The sequence below is a fragment of the Prosopis cineraria genome, unplaced genomic scaffold (assembly GCF_029017545.1).
Source record: "Prosopis cineraria cultivar Desert tree isolate PC_DT_omini unplaced genomic scaffold, ASM2901754v1 PC6, whole genome shotgun sequence".
NCBI classification, from domain to species: Eukaryota; Viridiplantae; Streptophyta; class Magnoliopsida; order Fabales; family Fabaceae; genus Prosopis; species Prosopis cineraria.
The window spans coordinates 19,221,154-19,243,534 of record NW_026555337.1 but is presented as its reverse complement, the minus strand read 5'-3'; the positions used below and the strand labels follow the sequence as shown (position 1 = coordinate 19,243,534).

The window sequence follows — 22,381 nt, the reverse complement described above, 5'->3', positions numbered from 1 at the left end:
TGAATCCAGCATATATTAACTAATTCCTCTTATCCCTATTCTAAGTATCTATTAAGAATTAAGAATTTTACATAAATTAAGTAATTCAGTAAAAGTCAGTTAATGCTTTTAAATTTCAATATAACTAAACATTAATTTGTTAATTAGTTAGGAAATTTCAAAATAAATGACATTTAGGAAAAAATATCAACACTTAGAGAAAAAAAGGTCTTCTATAAAGGAACATCGAGAACGGTTGTACATATAATAAGGTACAAAGGGATTGTGCAACAAAGAGCCAAAGAATTGATCTCTTGCATGCATGATTATAGACAAATAACAATACAAATCAATTCCGTATAAATAAAGAACAAAGCTATTTAAATACCAATATCAAAAGGCACACCAGCTTGAGGCAACCATATGCTACCAGCAAGAAGTCCAGCAACAGTAAATTGTTGTGTCTCGTTTTGGCTTGTCATCACATGAAACCCAGGCCATTGAACCCTACTTTGCGTTGATGAACCAGCCCCATTGTTCATATATTCCCCAAAATAACACGTGTCTTGACCAAAATCACTATCTCCCCATGGAGACCAACCTAGTGGATTCACCAAACCTTCAATGTAACTTTTCATCACCACCACTCTAGCGTATTGCTGCCATGGCCTACCCAAATAGGTTTGATACGAGTCTACAACAGGTCTGAGATCCGGTGCGGCTCGAATCTGAGAATTGATGATTGATATTCCGGTGTTTTGAAACGGGTCGCCTCGTCCTTGAGCCGTAATCATGTTTGCTTGCCCTTGAAGTGGCCTTCTTACGAGAATGATGCAGTTTTGAAAAACAGCTGCAGCATTGCCCCGAATGAAATCCACAGTGCCGAAAATTCGACAGTCTCTGTAGAATTGACGTTGTGCATGAGCCATTAGTGTGTCTTGATATCCTTCGATGGAGCATCTGTAGAAGACTGAGAGATCGGAGGCTGATCGGAGGGCCACGGCTTGGCCTTTCTCAGGACCAGCAGTGTTTCTAAAAGTAATATCTTGTGCAACGAAGTGAGCACCATCTATTCCTGAAATTTTAATCAAGTTAAAAAAATAAGCTACTCAACATATATATATATATATGTATGCATGCATGTATGTATGTATGTAACTCTCGATATATCAATACACACACACAAACATCAAGGGAAAATAACAATAAAATCTCTTTAAAATATATAGATAATAATTTGATCTCTCGAAATGCCATAATTCTCCTGAAATTTTTAGGGACTTTTCTATCATTAATGAATTTATAAATTACCAAATTGCCCTTGTTAAACATAAATGATTCACAAATTTTATTTAAATATTTAAAATTTTCTTTCTTATATTTGCAATAATATAATAGCAAATAAGAAATTTAACATGCGAAGTTGTGATTTGCTGTTGAATTGTTGCAAATATAAGAAGAAAAATTATGAATATTTAAACAAAACTTGTGAATCATTTATTTTTAATAAGAAAAAATTGATAATTTATATAAATTCATTAATAAAAGAAAAGTTCCTAGAGACTTTAGGGGAATTATGGTATTTTGAAGGATCAAATTATCATTTATATATTTCAGAGGGATTTTATTGTCATTTTCTCTAACACCAATAACAAGTGGCTCTATTTACAAATCATAAATAGTAAATATAATTTAACTTTTAGTCCATCAAATTTATTTCCATCATTGATTTGGTCTCTTAAGTTTACATTGGTTTGGTTTTTCTTATTAATTAAAAATGAGGTAACATTGTTAAATTCTATTGACATAGATAATAAAATATTGATGCAATTATATAAATTAATAAAAAAAGTGTAAGAATAAAACACAGCATAAGAGTTTATTTGCTTTTATTTAACTACATGTATATGCCAAGTCTTTAATATACTTCACATATTAGATTAATTTTAGAGTCAATTTATATTTCAAAACTTAAAGAACTCATATGATAATTTAAAAGAGCATAGGGACTAAATTTTTAAAAATTAAATTTAAAAGACTAAATTAATAATTGAAATAAACTTGAGATACTGGAAGAAGTTTCATTATTTCATAGTAGTTTGACCTATTCCTCAAACTCATTCATTAAAATTGAATCTTTCAAGGGGGGAAAAAACTTCTTTAATGATATCTTCGCAAGACATGTTAAATAATTACTCAACAAGAAAGTTTAACTTAAATTTCAAAGAAAAATCTAGAACAATTAAGTAAATGATGACTAACCTGCTGTTGCAGACATAGAAGGGGTAATTCCATCTTTAACGCTTCTATTACTAGTTATAATGGTAACATTCATTCCATCTCCAACAATCATGAGATTTTCATTATCCTTATCAACTTCAATATTCTCTTCATAAGTCCCTCTCTTCACACGTATCACAAACCTCGTCTTCACTGTTCTCCTTGATGCTTCATCAATGGCGGCTTGAACTGTCTTAAAATGGCCCGTACCATCTTGAGCCACCACAATATTAGCCTTCAAAGATGATGGCTTCAAGCTTATCAATAACCTGTTACGCCCAGAAAACCAACTTGGAAACCCACACGTTTTCTTCTGTGTGTTATTATTCTGTTGCTTCATCATCACAATATCACCATTATTAACTGCTAACACATTGCTTATCATCCTCCTAACATTGTCACTCACATTGTTTTGAGCTGTGAACTCTCTGACTCTTAGCTGCGACGTGCTGCTCCGGCAAGTTTCGATGTTTGTAAGTGCAGTACTGAGCCATGTTTGTGCATCTAATAAGGATGAGCAAGAATTACTAGTGTGCAGGGCTAGAAGGGTTTGGTTTAGATGGAAGATGGTGTTATCGTTGAGCTTTAAACAATCATTGAACACAAATCTCTGTGTTGTGGTTACAAAATTTGGGCCATAATTTTGTGCTTGCTCGCGCATGACTTGAGCTTGTTCCATGGCTGATTGAACCAGCATTTTCCTAAACTCGGATCGATGTTTTGGTTCAAATTTGTGGTGGCTGTGGCTCATCATGTGGTATTTGCATGGCTCAGGATATGGAGTTTGGTTGCACCAAAAGTCTATAGATGAAGAAGAAGAAGATATTGAGAAAATTGAAGAAAATAAGGCAAGTGGAAAGAAAATCTTAACAATGGTTGATGACATTTTGTGTTGATGCCGTTCTTTTGTTTGTGCGTACCTTTGTGTTTGAAATTAGGAATTCATCGTGTTACACATTTCATTCATTTGCTGAATATATATATATATATATATAGTAGGGTTTGGTTGAATATATGGAGGAGTGTGATGAAGGATATGCGTCGGCTAAACAAAATAAAGTCAACAATGACGACAACAATACATATGATAATATTGGAACGCGAGTTCCCAATAGTGATTTTGAGAACAAAATTAACTGAAAAATAATAGTAAATAAAAATATTTTGAATTTATTTTATGCCAGAAATTTTTAGAAAGTCCCAAAAAAAGTAAGGAAAATTTTTTCTGCTCGGAATTTTTGAAATGTCAGGAATCGAATTTTCGAATCCAAAACCAAAATTGCGTTGAAACATCCCTGAAATTTAAATAAATATTCGGAAACAACTTTATATTTTATGAAAAATAATCTTCAACTATTCGTGTCAAGATTTAGACATTTAATTTTACATATCACACGAATTGATAAATGTTAGGTCCTATATTATATATGAATATAAATTTTGGATCAATTCTCTACTAATTATATTCTTAGCTTCCAACTTGTTATTTATTATAAAAAGTAAGATATTTCACGATAATTTATAAATTATATTATATTTCTGGGATTTACGTCTGATATATATAGAGTGAATATTAATTTATGACCAAAATAAAGAGCGTAAAATTCAGACCGAAGAAAAAAATACTGATTCATGGAGAAGGCCATAAGCAAGAATGCACACAGGTTATGCTCTGATCAGGATAGAGTTGTAAATCAAAGGAGTGATTATTCAATTAATCAGCAGATATTGATTGAATCTATGAGTTGACATATATACTTGGCGGCTCAGGCATGACGAAATAATTAGTCTATATAGTGTTTTATTAATCAACCATACAAGCGTATGAATATTCGGCCGAGTCCACTAAACATTTCACATTAATTAAGAAACCCTAGTTTCTGAGAAAGAATAGTTGAATACTTGTTCATTACACTGCTAATTTATAATGAAGCAACAATTTCTAGTTAGGTGATGAGTTATTGAATCCCAATTGGTTCATGCAATGGACGCGTTTTCTTGAAGCACAAACTTGAAAATTAAGGCCATCCCCATGTGCATGTAGTTTGCAGAGTAAGCAACTTTAATAATATACGACTTTGAAATTTGGACAACCAAAAATTTTTTGGATGGTAATTATTTAGTATTTGGCTTCTATCATCAACACTACCACTTCAGATTCAGTGTTTATCCCCTCACTTTCAAAATTAGCTTGAGCGCATGTATCTTTCTATTAGAGGTAATTTCATTCAAGGCACTATCGAGAATTAAATGTGAGAACTTCTTTTAGTGAGGATTTGAAATTTGATTTGCCACGTTGTGAGAAACCAACTACTTTCTCTCATTATAATTCAATAACGGGTAAAAAGAAAAATTCGTTGATAAAAATTTTATGATATAAATTACAAATAGGATAAAAAAAAAGGTTGAGAGAGAGAGAGAGAGAGAGAGACTGTGTGTATTCTGGAAAGAACATAATATCTTCACTTAGTAAAAATCATTGAATTTGAGAACTGTTAGATTGAATTTGTTAATTCGGAATTGATTTTATTAAGGAAAGATTGCTTATAAATACGTGACCAGCAAATTTATTACACAAAAGTCCTTCCAATTTATGCAATCACAAGTCCTCCAGTGTCAATATGTTTAGAGGTAAAAAGACTAAAATGCCCTAACCAAATCATTTCCATTGCGATTTAGTAATACATGTGAGTAATACATGTACTATCCCATAAACATTGCTGGAGATAAATTACTGTAAGGCAAGATAATTTCTCTATGGATTTTCTTTGTTAATACTTGATGGCATTTCAAAAAGTTAATAAAAGATACTATAAGAAACCTGCAATTTTTAGCCTCCAGATTCATACCATGATTTACATGAAAGGCTCTGATACGATATTTGAAATTTGAATGATTGTATTTAGAGTTAACTATTTTTTTTTAAAAAAAAGCTATTTAACTCTGATAAATGTTGATGACATTTGTTTTGGTATGGTTCTTTCTAACAACCTTGTGTTTTATTGAATATAGAAGAGTGTGAAGAAGGATATGTGTCGGCTAAATTAAATAAAATAAATTGCACACTGATAAGATTGCAGATAAACTGGAATTGAGGCACACGTACAGCCAGGACATTTAAATTTAAAAATTTTCAATATCACTTATTACAAAAGCTAACATGTCTCCATATAATTTAAATTGAGTATAAAATATTAATTTGTGGCACGTCTATCTATTATCTGAATCACATCACAACATATTATTTTGTAAAAAGAAGTTAGCCAGCGAAAGAGTGACCAATAAACAAATATACTTCCTCCTCTACATATATATACATATACATATATATATATATAAAACTGTATCATACAATTTAAGAAAATTGGTTAATTATAATAATTATATTTAAAAATAAAAAAGTTAAACTAAAATATCATATATTAATCAATATAAACATGCATTAATTATTCCTTGTTAATGTAAATTATCAAGGGTGATTTAGGAAATATGTAATAAATGCTTATTAAAATAAGTGATTTTATTTATATAAAAAATAAGTAAAAGTAATAGTTTATCTTATAAATAGAAATGGAGGGAGTATTCAACAAGAAAATAAGAAATATTACATGAATTTATATATTTGGCTGTGGTTAATGAGGGCTTTAATGAGATACTTATACTTTTTAATATTACCCATATTTAAAATTATTAACTATGAGAGATAATGTAATTCAAATTTAAAAATTTTTCATTTAAATATGGATAAAATTGAAAGTTTATTTATTTTCATACAAAGTTAATGACTTAATCACTTTCCCTTAGAGGTGCCTTATAAGAGGGATCGTACGGAGTACAAGACAGCATCATAAAAAATAAATCTAGTATATGTTTATTAAGCATCAATATTCCCTCAAAGAACATTGTATATGATCTTCACGTAAATTACAATACCAATGATTTCCCAAATGAAACTGACAAAAGAATATATATATATATATATATATAATGAGCATTACATATAATTTCCCTAAAGGAAGACAGAAGATTAAACTAAACACCAATACGAAAAGGCACCCCAGTGCGAGTCAACCATTTATCACCTTGAAGGAGTCCAGCAACAGTGAAGCGGTGTGCCTCATTTGAGCCGGTTATGACATGAAAACCAGGCCATTGAACCCGATCTTTTGTTGATGAACCGGCACCAAAATTCTTATATTCCCCAAGATAACACGTATCTTGAGCAAAATCACCATCATCACCCCATGAAGACCAGCCCTTAGGGTCCACCAAGCTTTCAATGTATGTATTCATGACAACCACTCTTGCGTATTGCTGCCATGGCCTACCCAAATAGGTTTGAAATGAGTGCAAAACCGGCCGGAGATCAGGCGCGGCTCGAATCTGAGAATTGATTATCGATATTCCAGTGTTTTGAAACGGGTCGCCTCGTCCTTGAGCTGTGATCATGTTTGCTTGGCCTTGAAGTGGCCTTCTTACGAGAATTCTGCAGTTTTGTAGAACAACTGCGGCATTGCCCCAAATGTAATCCACAGTGCCGAAAATTCGACAGTCTCTGTAGAATTGACGCTGTGCATGAGCCATTAGTGTGTCTTGATAGCCTTCGATGGAGCACCGGTAGAAGACTGAGAGATCGGAGGCTGATCGGAGCGCCACAGCTTGGCCGTTTTCAGGACCGGCTGTGTTTCTAAAAGTGATGTCTCTTGCAATGAAGTAAGCTCCATCTATACCTGAAATTTTATAATGTAAAAGCTAAGTGAGTTGGTGCTTTTACGCACCATTATTTAATACTCTATTCGATCCCTGTTTGTACGATTTCTTTCTGGAGAAAATTATTTATGTTCATAAAATTTATTAAATATACTTTACAATTTAATTTTTGAAAAACACATATAAATTTTCATAAATACTCTTAATTTCATATAACTTTATTTGTTAAACATGAACTAGAGTGAAAATAGAATATAATAAGGAGGAAATGGTAAATATTAGAACAAGAATAGTTCCTTAAAATTGTTAAAAAATATTTAAGTTTGATATTTTTCACCTTTAATATTTATAATAAATTATTTTCTAGAAATTCAAATCATAATAAACAAATAAAGGATAAAATTGAAAAAAAATGATCAATTATTTTAACTTTGCCTTATATTAAGGATAAAAAGCTTTTAAATTTCCACCTTATATTAAGAAGTGGAGGGAATATTTGGTAATTGATTGGAATAGTAATTTTACAAATTTCAGGTAAAACTGCCCTTAATCAATGAAAATAAATCAAAATCATCAACATCTCAATGCATTAGTATGGATGATAAAATCCACAACAAACTGCACTATGTAAACATCGTAAATAGCATGACTTGTTCCTTATTATACTCATTCCTTAAAATTGAATTTTAAAAGATGCATATTTAATGATCTTAGTAAGACATGTAATTAAATAAATTAAATACTCAACAAGAAGGTTTAATTGAAATTTGAAAGACAAATCTGAAATAAATTAACTAACTAACCTGCTGTTGCAGACATAGAAGGGGTGATTCCATCTTTAACGCTTCTGCTACCAGTTATGATGGTAACTCTCGATCCATCTCCAACAATCATGATATTTTCATTATTCTTATCAACTTCAATATTCTCTTCATAAATACCTCTCTTTACACGTATCACAAACCTTGTTTTCACTGTTCTTCGTGATGCTGCGTCAATGGCAGCTTGCACCGTCTTAAAATGGCCAGTACCATCTTGAGCCACCACAATATGTGCCTTCACTGAAGAATGCCTCAAGCTCAACAACCTTCTGTCATGCCGAGAAAACCAACTTGGAAAACCATGTTCGTCGTTCATCTCTACTTCTCTGTTATTCTCTTGCTTCAGAAATCTTCCATTAACAGCTAACACGTTGCTTATCATCTTCCTAACATTGTCACTCACGTTATTTTGAGCTGTGAACTCTGCAAGTTGCGATGCGGACACGCTGCTCCGGCAGGCTTCGATGTTCGTAAGGGCAGTGCTGAGCCATGTTTGAGCATCCGATAGAGAGCAAGAAGTTGTGTGTAGGCCATGAAGAGTTCGGTTTAGATGGAAGATGGTGTTGTCGTAGAGCTTTAAACAATCAGTGAATACAAATTTCTGCATCTTGGTTGCACATTTTTGGCCATGTTCTTGTGCTTTCTCATGCATGGCTTGGGCTTGGTCCAGTGCTAATTGAGCCAGCATTTTCCTGAACTCGGCCGGTGTTTCGGTCTGAACTGGTGGTGAGTACTGTTGCTCATGTGGTATTTGCATGGCTCAGGATGAGGAGTTTGGTTGCACCAAAAGTCTATAGATGAAGAAGAAGAAGAAGATGATGATGATGATATTGAGAAAGTGAAGAAAATAAAGTGAGGGACAAGAAAGCTTAACAATGATTGATTCCATTTTGTGTTTGCTGTGCGTAGTTCTTTTGTTCGTGCTTGTGTTTTGGTATGCTAATGAAGAGGTATTGCGTTCATATTTATAGTGTTTCACAAAACATTCATAGCTTAGCTTGGAGGTTTTGTTGGAAATTGAGGAGTGTGAAGATGGATAAGAGTCGGCAAAATAAAATAAATCGAGCAATGACCACGGAGAGAGATAAATGTATTCATGCAAATACACAATACTGATTTCGAGAATAAAATTAACTAAAACATTATTAAATATCTCTAGCCTGTTTTCTATAAATAATAGGGTAAATGAGCAAATTAGTTTCTAAACTATAGGTTCAAAATTATTTGGAATCCTAAACTCATCTTTTGTAAAATATTTTTCTCTAACTTTTGAACATAGTGATAGAAAATGACCAAAAAAGCTGATAGAAAAAGTTAATTTTGACAATTATTATTAACCATAAAATGACAAAAAAGGACCTTAAAAATTACAGAAAAGGACCAAGATTTCTTGGTCCTTTTATGTAACTTTTTGCATCATTGCCTTTAATTTTTTGGGTTATTTAATGTAATTTTGAATTTTTTTATCATTTTTTAATTAACTAATAATTAAAGTTAATTTTTATTAATGGCAAGAGTCAAAGTGTACTATTTTCAAAGTTAAAGGGAAATATTGTATAAAAAAATAGTTTAGAATCCTAAATACTTCTAGACCTAAAATTTAAAGGCCAGTTTGCTCATTTATCCTAAATAATATATAAGAAAACACAATTACTAGTCTCTATAATTTTATTGTGTTTTACTATTGATCTTTAGCATGTACTTTTTTTTGTTGCTCTAGGTCTTTGTAAATTTTCTCTTTTGCAATATTTGTGCATCTATTTTTAAAGGGATAATGAAACTTACAATTCTTCAAGTTTGTCTTAATTATTAATTTAATTCCTTAAGTTTAATTTTTATCAATTTAATCCCTTATGTTTTCGTAAATTATCAGATGATTCCTTTAAGTTTTTTTAAAAAATTAACTTTCAAAATAATCTAATGTATAAAGTATATTGATGATTAAACATGTATACATAATTAAATGAGAATAAATTAACACTCAAATTGATTTAATTTTTTATCAATATAATATCTTACACTATATTTGTTCCCTTATTTTTAAAAATTTAGAGTATATTTTTTTCACCTAAATAATTATATTTATTTTTATTAATCTACATGGTTCTAATTAATATATATATATATATACACACACTATGTTATTCATGTCAATAATTTTAATAGCATTATGAAATATATATGTATATATTGGCACAATGGCCCTTTTGTCTGATATTGGGATCAGGATTAATACATTCATTATAGAAAACAGTTAATTAGCGGTCAAAACAGCGATGAGGAAATTAACTCAACAAGAAAATCAACAATACGTGGCGGCTACGGCGTGAAGAATGGATAAGAATTAGTCAAATAGAAACTGCAAGAAAGACGACAACACGTGTGGCTTTTTAAAGCAGTTATAGGGAATGCAACATAGTTGTATATATACTTGTTTAATTATTAGTATACTTAAACTGATATCACAATCTTGAAAATGAAGCGACAATTTATAGCTAGGAGCAGAGTAATCCAAACGCGTTTTCTTGAATCACACACATACTGGAATTAGGATATATATATATATATATAGACCACACATTGGATTGGATCCCATGTGCATGTAGTTTACATAGTAAGCAATTGCAATGATGGTTACAGCTTTTGACAAAACAATATTTAGAAAAAAAAACTTATATATTTAGCCTCATATATTTAAAATGTTTGTTTCCAATCAAACTATGATATGTGGATCTTTTATAAATTATTTATTCCATAATAAATTCTTATTACTAATATTATTAACACATCAAAATCCACATGTTTTGACTGGATTGGATAAAAGTATATTAAATATATAAGGCTAAGTAACTAAGTCTTGCCCTTGTTACTTTATCATATTTTTGTACACAAACTAATTAGATTAGTAGAGTTCATGTAACCAATTTCTAGATTTTACACCATGGGATGCACAAGATATTAGGGTTTAAAAGAATAAGATATTTTAGGAAGTTTGATTTTTTTAAAAAAAATTGACAAGCGAGGTTAAAAATTTTAATTGATTATTTTTCAGTTTTATTTCTATTAAAAATGTTAACCCCACATTTTCATCTTTAAAATCAAATTTGTCAACTTTTTGCATGTTTAAAGTCAAATTTGTCACAATCTCCCTTCTCCTCACCTCCATTCCTTTCATCCTCCTCCAACCAAACATGACTAAAAATTTATTCAAGTTAAATATTGAGTAAAGATTGTCTTGATAATTCTACCGCAAATAATACTAAGGAGTAAAATATGTATAAGTAATCCATAACCTTAGTATGCCAAGAAAGTAACTAAGCGAGAGAAAAGAGTTAAAGTCTAAATCTAGAAAATGTAGGATATCAGGGACTTAGTGCATCGTAGTTGGGTTGTGAATTTAAAAGCAATATCTCATCAAGATAACCAGGTACTTGACGCGCTTGCTAAGCACTCCCTCTCTCTGCCTCTTGGTCTTCATTTCTTAGCACTGAATGTGCCCCTTTTTTTGGACGACTTTAGACCTCCCTACTTTTGCTTTGTGTTTTTTCTATTGTTTTTCCTTTGCTTTGCCTTTTATTAAAAAAAATGAAGGGGCAGAATGGAAAGTTTTGTTTAAAGATTGTTCTGGACAAAATTTTGACTTATTAAGTCCAGTAAATATTTTTCCCGTATAAAAAAAAATTCAAGAGCTATAATTGAGGACTTGAATCTGTAACATCCCAAAAACTTGAACTTGATTAATTAGGCTAAAGGAGGATGATTAAGTAAATTAAAATAATATGTGATCAAAGAGGGCTAATGAATGTCTTGGGTTAGTTTTAGCCTTAGATTTGGATTTGGAGCAAAGTTAGGTCATTTGGACATCAAAGAAGGGAGAAAGAAAAGAATGACTTTGTACTACATGCCATGGCACATTTGGCCATAACCATGGAAGACTTTCTTTGTGTCATATTTTGCGGTGCATGTGACAAATGCCACAACGCATGGACGAAATTTGGTAGAAACAAGAGCCTGATTCAGCTAGAAAAATAGAGGGAGGAAAAGAGGTTTGAGAGAGATAATGAAGGAGAATGCCAAGGGCTCTGTTAAGGCTTAGAGATTCACAACTTTGAGAGTATTTTAAAATTTTCAATCACTTAAGGTAAGTTTCTCAAGCACTAATCTTCCTTTCCTCTTTCTTTTTTGACAATTTTGAAAGGCTTGATGTTAAAGGTGATTTTTAGACTTTTGAGGCTATGGGTTTGAACTCATTTGAAACTCGATTAGTATAATGATTGAGGTTGTATATGCTATGAATTAAGTATAAGTTGCGTTACATGATCATATAAGATGGGAGTTCGCCTAGAAAGAGAAGTAGACGTTTTAAATCCTGGGGTAAGGCTGCCATTCAGAGCTCGATGACTTTCCTTTATATTTATTTATTGTTTCACTTGTTATACAAGGGATATTTCCACTTGTTCTATAAGGAACTCGAGCCTAATTGGTTTTTACTTGTTCAATGAGGAAGCTAACTTATGGGTACGGCACCTCATAATGTGATATTTGGGAGAAATTGTGATCCACAAGTGAGCATAGTAGCCTTGACATGGAAGCTTCTCACAGTTGGAAGGTTTAAGTAGTCTAACATATGGACAAACCCCATTGAGTGTAATAGTACACAGTTTCATGTTGAAGGTATTAGGAGGGTATAAGGATAGAATTGATCATGTATATCATGTCATAGCCGCATGGTTGATATTATTGTAAAGACCCAAAATCTTAAGTAAAAAAAATTATTAAAATTTATGATGAGAAATTTTTAATGTATTTTAGTAATTTTGGGTTAGATATTAAAAAAAAAAAACTATAGTGACTTAGTAGAAATTTTATTGATGTTTAATCTTTGAGTGCTTGGTTTGAATCCTCGAGGTGAAATTGTGGAAGATTTATTTTTACTTCAGCCCATAGTGAAATCCTTATTTTACCCTTAACAACAACATAAAAATACTGAATCAAGACAGAGCCCAAGAACAACGCACGCATCATCAGATTTTATTCTTCTTCTTCTCTCTCGGCATTTTCGAATCTTCCAGAGCTTGCAGAACCGCCTTCCTCTTCATCCTTCCGGTCTCCAGCCATTGAAGGTGCACCTGAACCTTGCTTCTTCTTCCTCTACTTGTGTGCTACCATGGGAGGACTGTTGTGAATTTCCTTTCCTTTGTGCTGTCGATTTTCCTCTCCTCCTTCCTTCGTGCTCTGTCATCTTCTCCTTTTCCTCCTTCGTTCTTGGTTGGCTGCTGGCATGGGGTTCAAGTTGCCGTGAGTCCGATGTCACAAGGAGTTCAGTCAAGGTGCTGGTTAGTGTGACCTGCCCTTCCTTCCTCTCCCTTGTTTTTTGTCGCCAACTTCTCACCGATGCTGGCTGTGATTCAATCAGTTCACCCTCTGTTTTTCCTGTGTCACTGGTCATTGTTGTTTCTTTTTGCTTCAGTTGCAACAGGCCCTCCCTCCTTGAGCTCACACGACCAGGCTCTGCTCCTTCTTTGCTCTTCCTCTGCTCCGTTGTCCTGGGGTGAGGTGAGAGTTTCGAATCTTTTTCTTTCTAGCTCTGTGCGCGCGCGCACGTCTAAGTAGTTAAGGAAAACAAAATTATTATTTGGTCTGTAAGGTTACTGCTGCACGTGTTGTGGAAAAGGGGTTGTTGAACCAAGCTGAATTTTAATCCTATGAGCTGCATTAGAATTTATCTTTATTTTGTTTAAAGAAATGTAACTTGGGAAGATGATTTATTCATACATTTATGTTAGAGAATGTTTGGGAAGTAGAACTGAACAGGAACAAGCTTGGTAATAATTTGAGGTTTATTGCCCATAAGGTGTTTGACAAAATGACGAAGAGGGATTCTTGTTATATAATGGCATAACATATATGAATGTATGTATGTATGTATGATTAGTATATTGTTAATTTAATAAACTAACATTAGAAGGTAATTACTCTCTTTGATGGAAGTTGAGAGGTGAATAGTTCAATTACAAATATAAGAAAACTTTTGGAAAGGGATTTGATCTTATGGTCCAGACATTGAGCATAAAAAGGAATATTTTGATTGGAAGTGGCAAAATATATATATGACAAGCATCACATCATGGATTAAACAATCATGATAGGCATTTGTTCTTTGTAATGAAAGTTAAAGTAGAAAATAAAAGTTTTTGGGAGAGATATTTGACTAGTAATTTCAGAACCAATATTTGGGATATCATTGGGATATTTTATGCAATGTTGAGAAAGATAAAAGTAAAGATTTTCTTTCTTTTATTCTTCTAAGTTGTTTTAGATTTAAAGATTTTGGATGGTAAAGTATAAGTGGGGAAGTGACAATGATGGTATTTGAATATTAGGAATTTTAGGATAGAGCTTAGCCTTAGAGGACTAGTTTGGAAGTAAATTATACACTTAAAAATTTTGCAGATAAGTGGATAGTATCCTAACTGATTTATGAACAAAAGTCTCTTTTCCAAAATATTTTTACTTAGATCATTTAATAAAAATTATACTACGTATTTAATACTTTATTAATTAAATTATTTTTATCTTGGGAAATTAAAAGGAGATATGGAAGAATATTTGAAATATGATTGTATGTGTTTTTTCCTTACAAAAGATACTTTCAAGATTGATGAAATTATTTTTATTAGCTTTGATAATTTTGATTTCTCAATAAATACAAGCATGGACATCAATTATGAAATTTCATTCTAGAAAGTTTTTAATGTTCAAAATTCATCATGCGAGTTTAATTTTGATAATGAAAACTATATTTTAATAATGATGACTTCCTTGCATGTTTGAAAATGGATTTGGAGGGGATTTTACATAGAACACTGGTTGCTAATTGCAGGTCAGTTAACCCTTAGCATATTATGGTCAATGACTAGCTAGTTTGATTTTCTCGAGCTCTGTTCTCACGTTTGTTATTCATGAGTCTCGTACTCATGTTTGTTTCATGGCTCTGGCTACGTTTGGTTAGTAGTATCTTTGTGGACTATGTGTCCACATTTGTTTTGTAGCTCAGGTTGTCTTTGCTTATTTACCCTTATAGACTATGTGTCCACACTTGTCTTTATGGTATAAGCTACGTTTGGTTATTTATCCTCATAAACTATGTGTCCACATTTGTGAATTGTTTTGATAAATTCTCAAAAAATTAAATTTTAATTAATTGATGATTTCACACTCTAATGGTTTTTAATTAGCAAATGTTATTATTTTTATTTATGCATTTATTTAATTATTTTGAATTGTCAAGATCAAATGTTAAAGCTATTTTATCATTATAGATTTTCAATTTCTTGATATTGAAGCTATATAGAACTTTTATTTCGAGCTTATAAATTTGTTTATATTGAATTGCTTTCTCTTTAATTTATGTATATGTTATATTTTATTCATTTTGAGTCTATAACATGTTATGGTTGGAACGTTATTCATTGAAAGATATTTTTGGTCTCAAATAGCATAGCTGACCTTGTACCTTAATTAGATCCTTGAAGGCATTTTGCTTCTGGATTGAAATTGAGAGCCAGTTTTGGTTAATTTCTATTTTGATGTAAATTATAATTTGTATATTGTATTCTTATAAATAATATATTAGGTGCTTCACATAGACTATAGTTAGAGTCATAATGCTATATTGTGTTGTTTGATTATTGTTGAGGAGTAAAGCTCCCTTTTGTTGAGTTGGTGTTGTAAATTGTGATGAATTTTTTTTTTCTTCGCGAGGTTCTATTTTTTGAGGAGCTTAGCTTCTATCAAAATTTTTACAAAAAGTTAAAAAAAATGTTTTAAAAAAAAATGTCATAATGATTTTCCATCCTATTTTAAATAAAGTAAAATATTAGGTTAAAGTTTCCTTAATTAAGGCTTAAGGGATGTATGTTTGTGCTTATACCCCATGCCGGTCACGTCTAATTTTTGAGGCATGACAATTACTATGGCCTTGCATATAATTTGGTCACATGGTTGTTATTGTTGTGACATATTGTGAATTATTGCTCCTAACTATATGGTTGTTAGTGTTGTAGCTGTAGATAATTTGTGTTATCATTTGATATAGTTTCTTTTGCCACTTGCATTGCTATAATTGATTAACATATATATGTATAGGCTAGATTAATCAACTTTAGTTATTGAGTAGTTATATTCACCTCTCTCTTTTCAATATTTATTGGAGCTAGCTTAAGCCAAGACAAAGAGAAAGCGCTATAGGCTTAGGATATGATAATCCTAACTATAGACCTCTAGTAGTTTATTTATGTGCATTTTGATTTGATAGTTTCCAACTAAGAGGTTTCATATTTTTGACTTACTTGCACTATTAGTTGATTTGAGTAAATGGTGTATTTTGGGTGCTAGGTTGTATGTGAGATGATTGTAATATCTAAAGAAGACCAAAATACTAATACAAGTAAGGAAATATTTAAATGCATGATTACGATTAATTATATGATGATTTATGATAAATTGCCTCCCTTTTTTATTCTTGAGATTAAGGGTTGATAGTTGAAAATGTGTTGTGTAAGTTATTTTTATGCTGTAGTGTATTGTATAGATCATATTTACTCTATTAGGTGTGTTCTAGGGGTAGTTGCGAGCTTTTGGCATTTAGGGGTGAAATTGGAGACCCTAGTTGTGTTTTATAAATTAAAGAAGAGTGAGTTTGCAGTAGGTGTCCAACTTTTAATTGAGAAATGGTTTGTGAGTGAAACTAGATCCATTAGTTAGAGCTTTGAAAGATCTTTTTATAAACAACTAGCTCACCTCAATCGAATATCAGATGAAGAAATGGGACACAAAAAAAGTTCATCCTTGTTGCTATCTAATTGACGGCAATAAAGTTGTTGTTCTGTGCAATGCACTATGGCTTATAGCATTGAGAGAAATAAGCTGCACACTCTAATAAGTCATAGTGCATCCTCTTACTTTTGTGCATGCAATTGTGTTGTTTCCCATACAAATTTAAATGATTTGAAACAAATTGGTATCTCTGTTGGATAAGGAGATGCAACGAAAGATTAAAATTTTAAAATCTCTTTCCTGATGTGGATCGAATGAACTCATTTAAGTTAAGGTGGATAAAACAAGTACCTTTTTAAATATGAGCTCTTCACGTGTTGTCTTCAAGAAATTGAATTTTAGGAGGTGACAATGTAGATCTACTCCCACTACTAATATCTACACAAATAGCTTTCAACTCAAATGGCATGCTAACGCTCGAACGACATTTTCTTTAGGGTCTTTTTGTGGCTCTCATTGTGTTTTGACGTCAGGACTTTTTTGACTCACTTTTTTTTTTATTTTCTAGTGTTAGTTTCATTGGCAAAATCATTTTCACCTAATTATGTGTAGCTCAACTTGATCGAATTTGCTTAGTCTTTTGCTTGATTATAGTTTTTAAACAAATCCTCGAGGGAACGATACTCTACTCATTTTATATTACTTGCTACGACCAATGCACTTGCGGTGAGCAATAAGTTTTTGGCATCGTAGCCGGGGATTTGGCATTGAAAATATTTTGATCAACCTTAGACTAGTGATAGTAGATTTCGCTTGAGCTTTGTAGATATTAGTTCTAGATTTTTATTTTGTCTTTGTTTAGTTTTTTTGTTTTAGTTTGATACTTCTTTGGTTGTTTTCTTCTTCAGGTACCCATTTGGCATATACAAACCAGAGGCCTAAAAGGATTGGAAGTGATACTTGAAGGATTGATAATCTTTAAAGAAGCCGGGTCTCCTAATTTTAAAAGAACTCTTGAAACTCAACCGAAAAGCATGGCAGAAGACCAGTATGACACTGCCTCAGTCAATGACTTTACTAATCGAAATCTGAGGGGTACTCAATCTTGTATTCGAATACTGGAGTTTCAAGCACATACTTTTGAGATCAAGTCTACTATGATCACAATGCTTCAAATGAATGGTGTGTTTCATGTTCTATTCAATGAAGATGCTAACAATCACTTGATGTCTTTTATGGAAGTATGTGATTCTTTCAAACAAAACGGGGTGCCTAAAGATGTCTTGCATTTGTGATTGTTTCCAATTTCTCTATAAGACAAGGCTAAAGAATGGTTCAACAATCTTCTCGAAGATTCTGTTGGTTCATGGGAGGATCTTGAGAACAAGTTTAGAGTTCGATTCTTCTCTGATGATAAAACGGTGGAAGCAAGAGATGAATTTCTTAGCTTTAAGCAATATTCAAATGAGCATCTCTATGCAGCTTGGGAGAGATACAAGATGTTGATGAAGAAATGCCCTAATCATGGGGTAGACAAATGGGTAGTGATTCAAATTTTCTATAATCGTCTAAATCTATCTTCTAAGGCCATGGTTGATTCTATCACAAATGGGGGATATCAGAATGTGCCTGTCAATGAAGTTTTTTGCCTCTTAGATCAATTGTCTGCGAACAATACTCAAAACACGAATAGAAGGAATACATCAATAGTGACTAGTGCTAAAGATTATTCTTCTTCCCAAATTGTAGCCATCTTGAATGCAATGAACAAGTGTTTTAATGTGTTGGAATCTTAAATGCAAAGGGAAAATTCTTATAATGTGCATGCTATCCAAGCCATTGCAACTGTGTACAATCAATGCAATGATATTCACATGCCTGATCAATATCCTCTTTATATGACCACTGAGTCTGTCAACTATATGGGCAAGTTTCAAAACCCTCACAATAACCCTTACTCTCAAACTCTCAAACATACAACTCAGGATGGAGGAATCATCCTAATTTTTCATGGAGTCAAGGAAATTCTTCAAATCAACCTTCATCCTCTAACGTTAAGCCAATTCACCCTTCGGGATTTCAAGCTCCACTAAAGCCAATACCAGTTAAGGAAGAGGAGTCTAGAATGGAAAAGATATTAGCACAAATCTTGAGTAATCAAGAGTCTACAAGAGTTGAAACTAAGGCAACTCTTACTCTTCATGATACCGCAATTAAGAATCTTGAAGTGCAAATGGGGCAATTGACTTCACAAATGAATGCTATGTCAAAAAGCAATCTCCCTAGTGACACTGTTCCAAATCCTAAAAGGGATGGTAAGGAGGAGTGTAAAGTAATCACTTTGAGAAGTGGGATGCCATTACCCAAAGTTCTTATACCAAGTGTAAGCGATGTGAGCAGTGGTGCTACTAAGGTAGTTATTGATGATGAAGTAATTAATAAAGAAATTGTGGTTGAAGAGTGTGAAAACTCAAAGAATAATCAAGAAGAGAAAAAGAATGAAGATCAAGCTAAAAAGTTTGGTGATGAGAAAAAGCAACAAGAGACCAAGCCAAAATATGTGCCTCCACCACCTTTTTCTCAAAGGCTTAGGAAGCAACAAGAAGATGGCCAATTCAAAAATTTTCTTGATATGTTCAAGTAATTGCATATCAACATTCCTTTTGTGGAAGCTTTGGAGCAAATGCTCAAATATGCTAAGTTCATGAAAGATGCGCTCTCTAAAAAGAGAAGGTTCAATTAGTTTGAGATGGTTGCTCTAACCAAGAGTTGTACGGATATCATTAAACAACTACCTCAAAAGATGAAGGATCCCGGTAGCTTCTCAATTCCATGTCACATTGGAAATAAATTTTTGGGTAAGGAATTATGTGATCTTGGTGCTAGTATCAATCTTATGCCTCTTTCTATTTTTAATAAGTTGGAGTTGGGTGAAGCTAGACCAACAACCATAACTTTATAATTAGCAGATAGAAGCTTGGCCTATCCACGTAGTGTTATTGAAGATGTTCTTGTAAAAGTAGCTAAATTCATTTTTCTGGTTGATTTCATTGTCCTTGATTGTGAGGTGGATCGGGATATTCCTATTATCTTAGGAAGACCATTCTTAACAACCGCTAGAACCTTAATTGATGTTGAAAAAGGTGAGCTTACTATGAGGGTAGATGATAAGTAAGTCACTTTTAACATGCACAAGTTGATGAAATCTCCCAATGATCTTGAGCAATACTTCTTTATTGATATGCTTGATCAAGTTACATAAGAAGAATTCAATAAGGCAATTCCTAATGATTTTTTAAAAGCCTTATTGGTAGGAGCTCAATTAAATACTCAAGATGGAGAAGAGTGTATGGCTATCATGAATGCATCACTGGTTTATTCTAGAAACCTTGTCCAATTTGAATCTGTAGATTTATCTTCTCTTAGTAGACCATCTTTAAAATCTTCTATTGAAGAGCCACCATCTCTTGAGTTGAAGATATTACCTTCTCATCTTTAGTATGTCTATTTGGAAGCCAACAACACCTTGCCAGTGATTACTGCTGCGTACTTGAATGCACAAGAAGAAGAGCAACTTGTAGAAGTCTTTAAAACTCACAAAAGAGCTATTGGGTGGATTATTGCCGACATAAAGGGTATTAGCCCTTTACTTTTCATGCATAAGATTTTCCTTAAAGACAGTCATAAAACTTTTGTGGAACATCAAAGAAGGTTAAATCTTATTATGAAGGAAGTTGTGAAGGAGATCTTAAAATGGCTTGAGGCGGGCATTGTCTATCCTATCTCTGACAGCTCTTAGGTGAGCCCAGTTCAATCCATTCTAAAAAAAGGAGGCATGACTGTAGTGGCTAACACCCACAATGAGCTAATTCCTACCCGCACTATCACGGGGTGGAGAGTATGCATGGATTACCGAAAGCTAAATACGGCTACAAGAAAAGATCACTTTCCTCTTCCCTTTATCGACCAAATGATTGACAAATTAGCTAGAAGGGAATTCTTTTGCTTTCTTGACGGGTATTCAGGCTACAACCAAATTGCCATAGCTCTAGAAGATCAAGAAAAAATGACATTTACTTGTCCTTATGGAACTTTTGCTTTCAAGCGCATGCCTTTTGGGTTATGCAATGCACTGGCCACTTTTCAGATGTGTATAATGGCAATTTTCTCTGATATGATTGAGCAAACTATGAAAGTTTTCATGGATGACTTCACGGTTTTTTAGGATTCATATGATGAGTGCTTGAACAACTTGGCCAATGTGTTGAAAAGATGTGAAGAGACCAACTTAGTCTTGAATTGAGAAAAATGCCACTTCATGGTTAAGGAGGGCATAGTTTTGGCCATAGAGTTTCCAAAAATGGCTTGGAGATAGATAGAGCCAAAATTTCAGTGATTGAACAACTTCCTCCACGTACTAATGTTAAAGGTGTGAGGAGTTTTCTTGGCCATGCAAGATTTTATTGCCGCTTCATTAAGGACTTCTCTAAAATAGTCAAGCCTCTTTGCACTCTTCTTGAGAAAGATGTTGAATTTAAATTTGATGATTCATGCTTGAAAGCATTTAAAGAGTAGAAGAAAAGACTTGTTTCTGCACCTATCATGATAGCTCCTGATTGGAGTTTACCTTTCATTGTGATGTGTAATGCTAGCGACTTTGTTGTGGGTGCTATGCTCAGCCAAAAGAAAGAAAAAGTGCTTCAACCAATTTACTATGCTAGTAGAACACTTGATGATGCTCAAGAAAACTACACCATGACTGAGAAAGAGCTACTTGCAATGGTGCTTGCTTTTACTAAGTTTTGATCATATCTTATGGGTACTAAGGTGACAGTTTACATCGACCATTCAGCTTTAAAGTACCTATTCAGCAAGGAGTCTAAAGCAAGGTTAATTCGATGGGTACTACTTCTATAAGAATTTAAGTTGGAGATTATTGATAGGAAGGGTACTGAGAATCAAGTAGCGGACCATCTTTCTGGGTTGAGTATTGATGCTCAACTTAAATCTAATGTTGTTATTGATAAAGCTTTTCCTAATAAGCAATTCTTTAGGGTTGAGTAACATTCAAAAAATTTTAACCCTGATTTATTAACCTAATGAGGGTAGTTAGTGAGTTAATGAGGTATGTGGCCAAAGGGACTTAACTTGGCATAATTATTGTAATTGCAGCCCTAGAAGTGGGTTTGGATCAATGGCGGACCACCCGGGCAAGAAAAGAGGATGAAAAAGTGAAAAATTATTTCCTATGCCACACATCGCGGTGCATGGCACAGAGGAGCCTGTTACATTTAAATTGTCTCCGTGCACCGCAACAGACTAACCACGTGCCTCAAAGTACTTTGCTAATATTTAAGCTTGTCTATACCACACCTCGGTAGTGATGTTACGATGAGCAGAGACATCATGAGGACAAACAAAGATAAAATTTGACGCAAGATCACCAGGGATGATAAAATTTTCATATAGGTACCTAAATGAAAAAAATAAACAAATTATTATATTATATTAAGTTTAAAATATAATAAAAATTTATATAAACAATATGTATCTTATATAAAAATGAACCACATTTTGCTAATCAAAACTCACTTGAGGACTTTGTTAACTATGTCAACCTTAATCACATCGTGTTATTCTCTGTCATAAATGCTTTGGTCAAAGGTGATAAGCACTGTAGAATCAATAAACAACTTTGCATATGCCTCAAGTGCGCTCTGGTAGGTTTTTGGCAATTGGTTTGGCACGACTGTCTCAACCTTTGATAATTAGCCCGATTGTCTAGTGATGCCCTTCCCCTTAGACTACGCACC

General features: G+C 32.9%; 1 protein-coding gene and 1 pseudogene across 1 annotated transcript; both read right to left on the bottom strand.

Annotated features, from left to right (window-relative positions):
• Positions 1 to 296: 296 nt before the first annotated feature.
• On the bottom strand, positions 297 to 3,191 carry LOC129312438 (pectinesterase-like). The gene is made up of 2 exons (XM_054955062.1): positions 2,242 to 3,191; positions 297 to 1,054 (listed from the first exon to the last, which is right to left on the bottom strand). Exons 1-2 carry the CDS (start codon positions 3,143 to 3,145, stop codon positions 360 to 362), a joined length of 1,599 nt encoding a protein of 532 aa, XP_054811037.1. The 5' UTR covers positions 3,146 to 3,191; the 3' UTR covers positions 297 to 359.
• A 2,943-nt stretch (positions 3,192 to 6,134) lies between these two features.
• On the bottom strand, positions 6,135 to 8,694 carry LOC129314680 (probable pectinesterase/pectinesterase inhibitor 59; annotated as a pseudogene).
• Between the last annotated feature and the right edge of the window lie 13,687 nt (positions 8,695 to 22,381).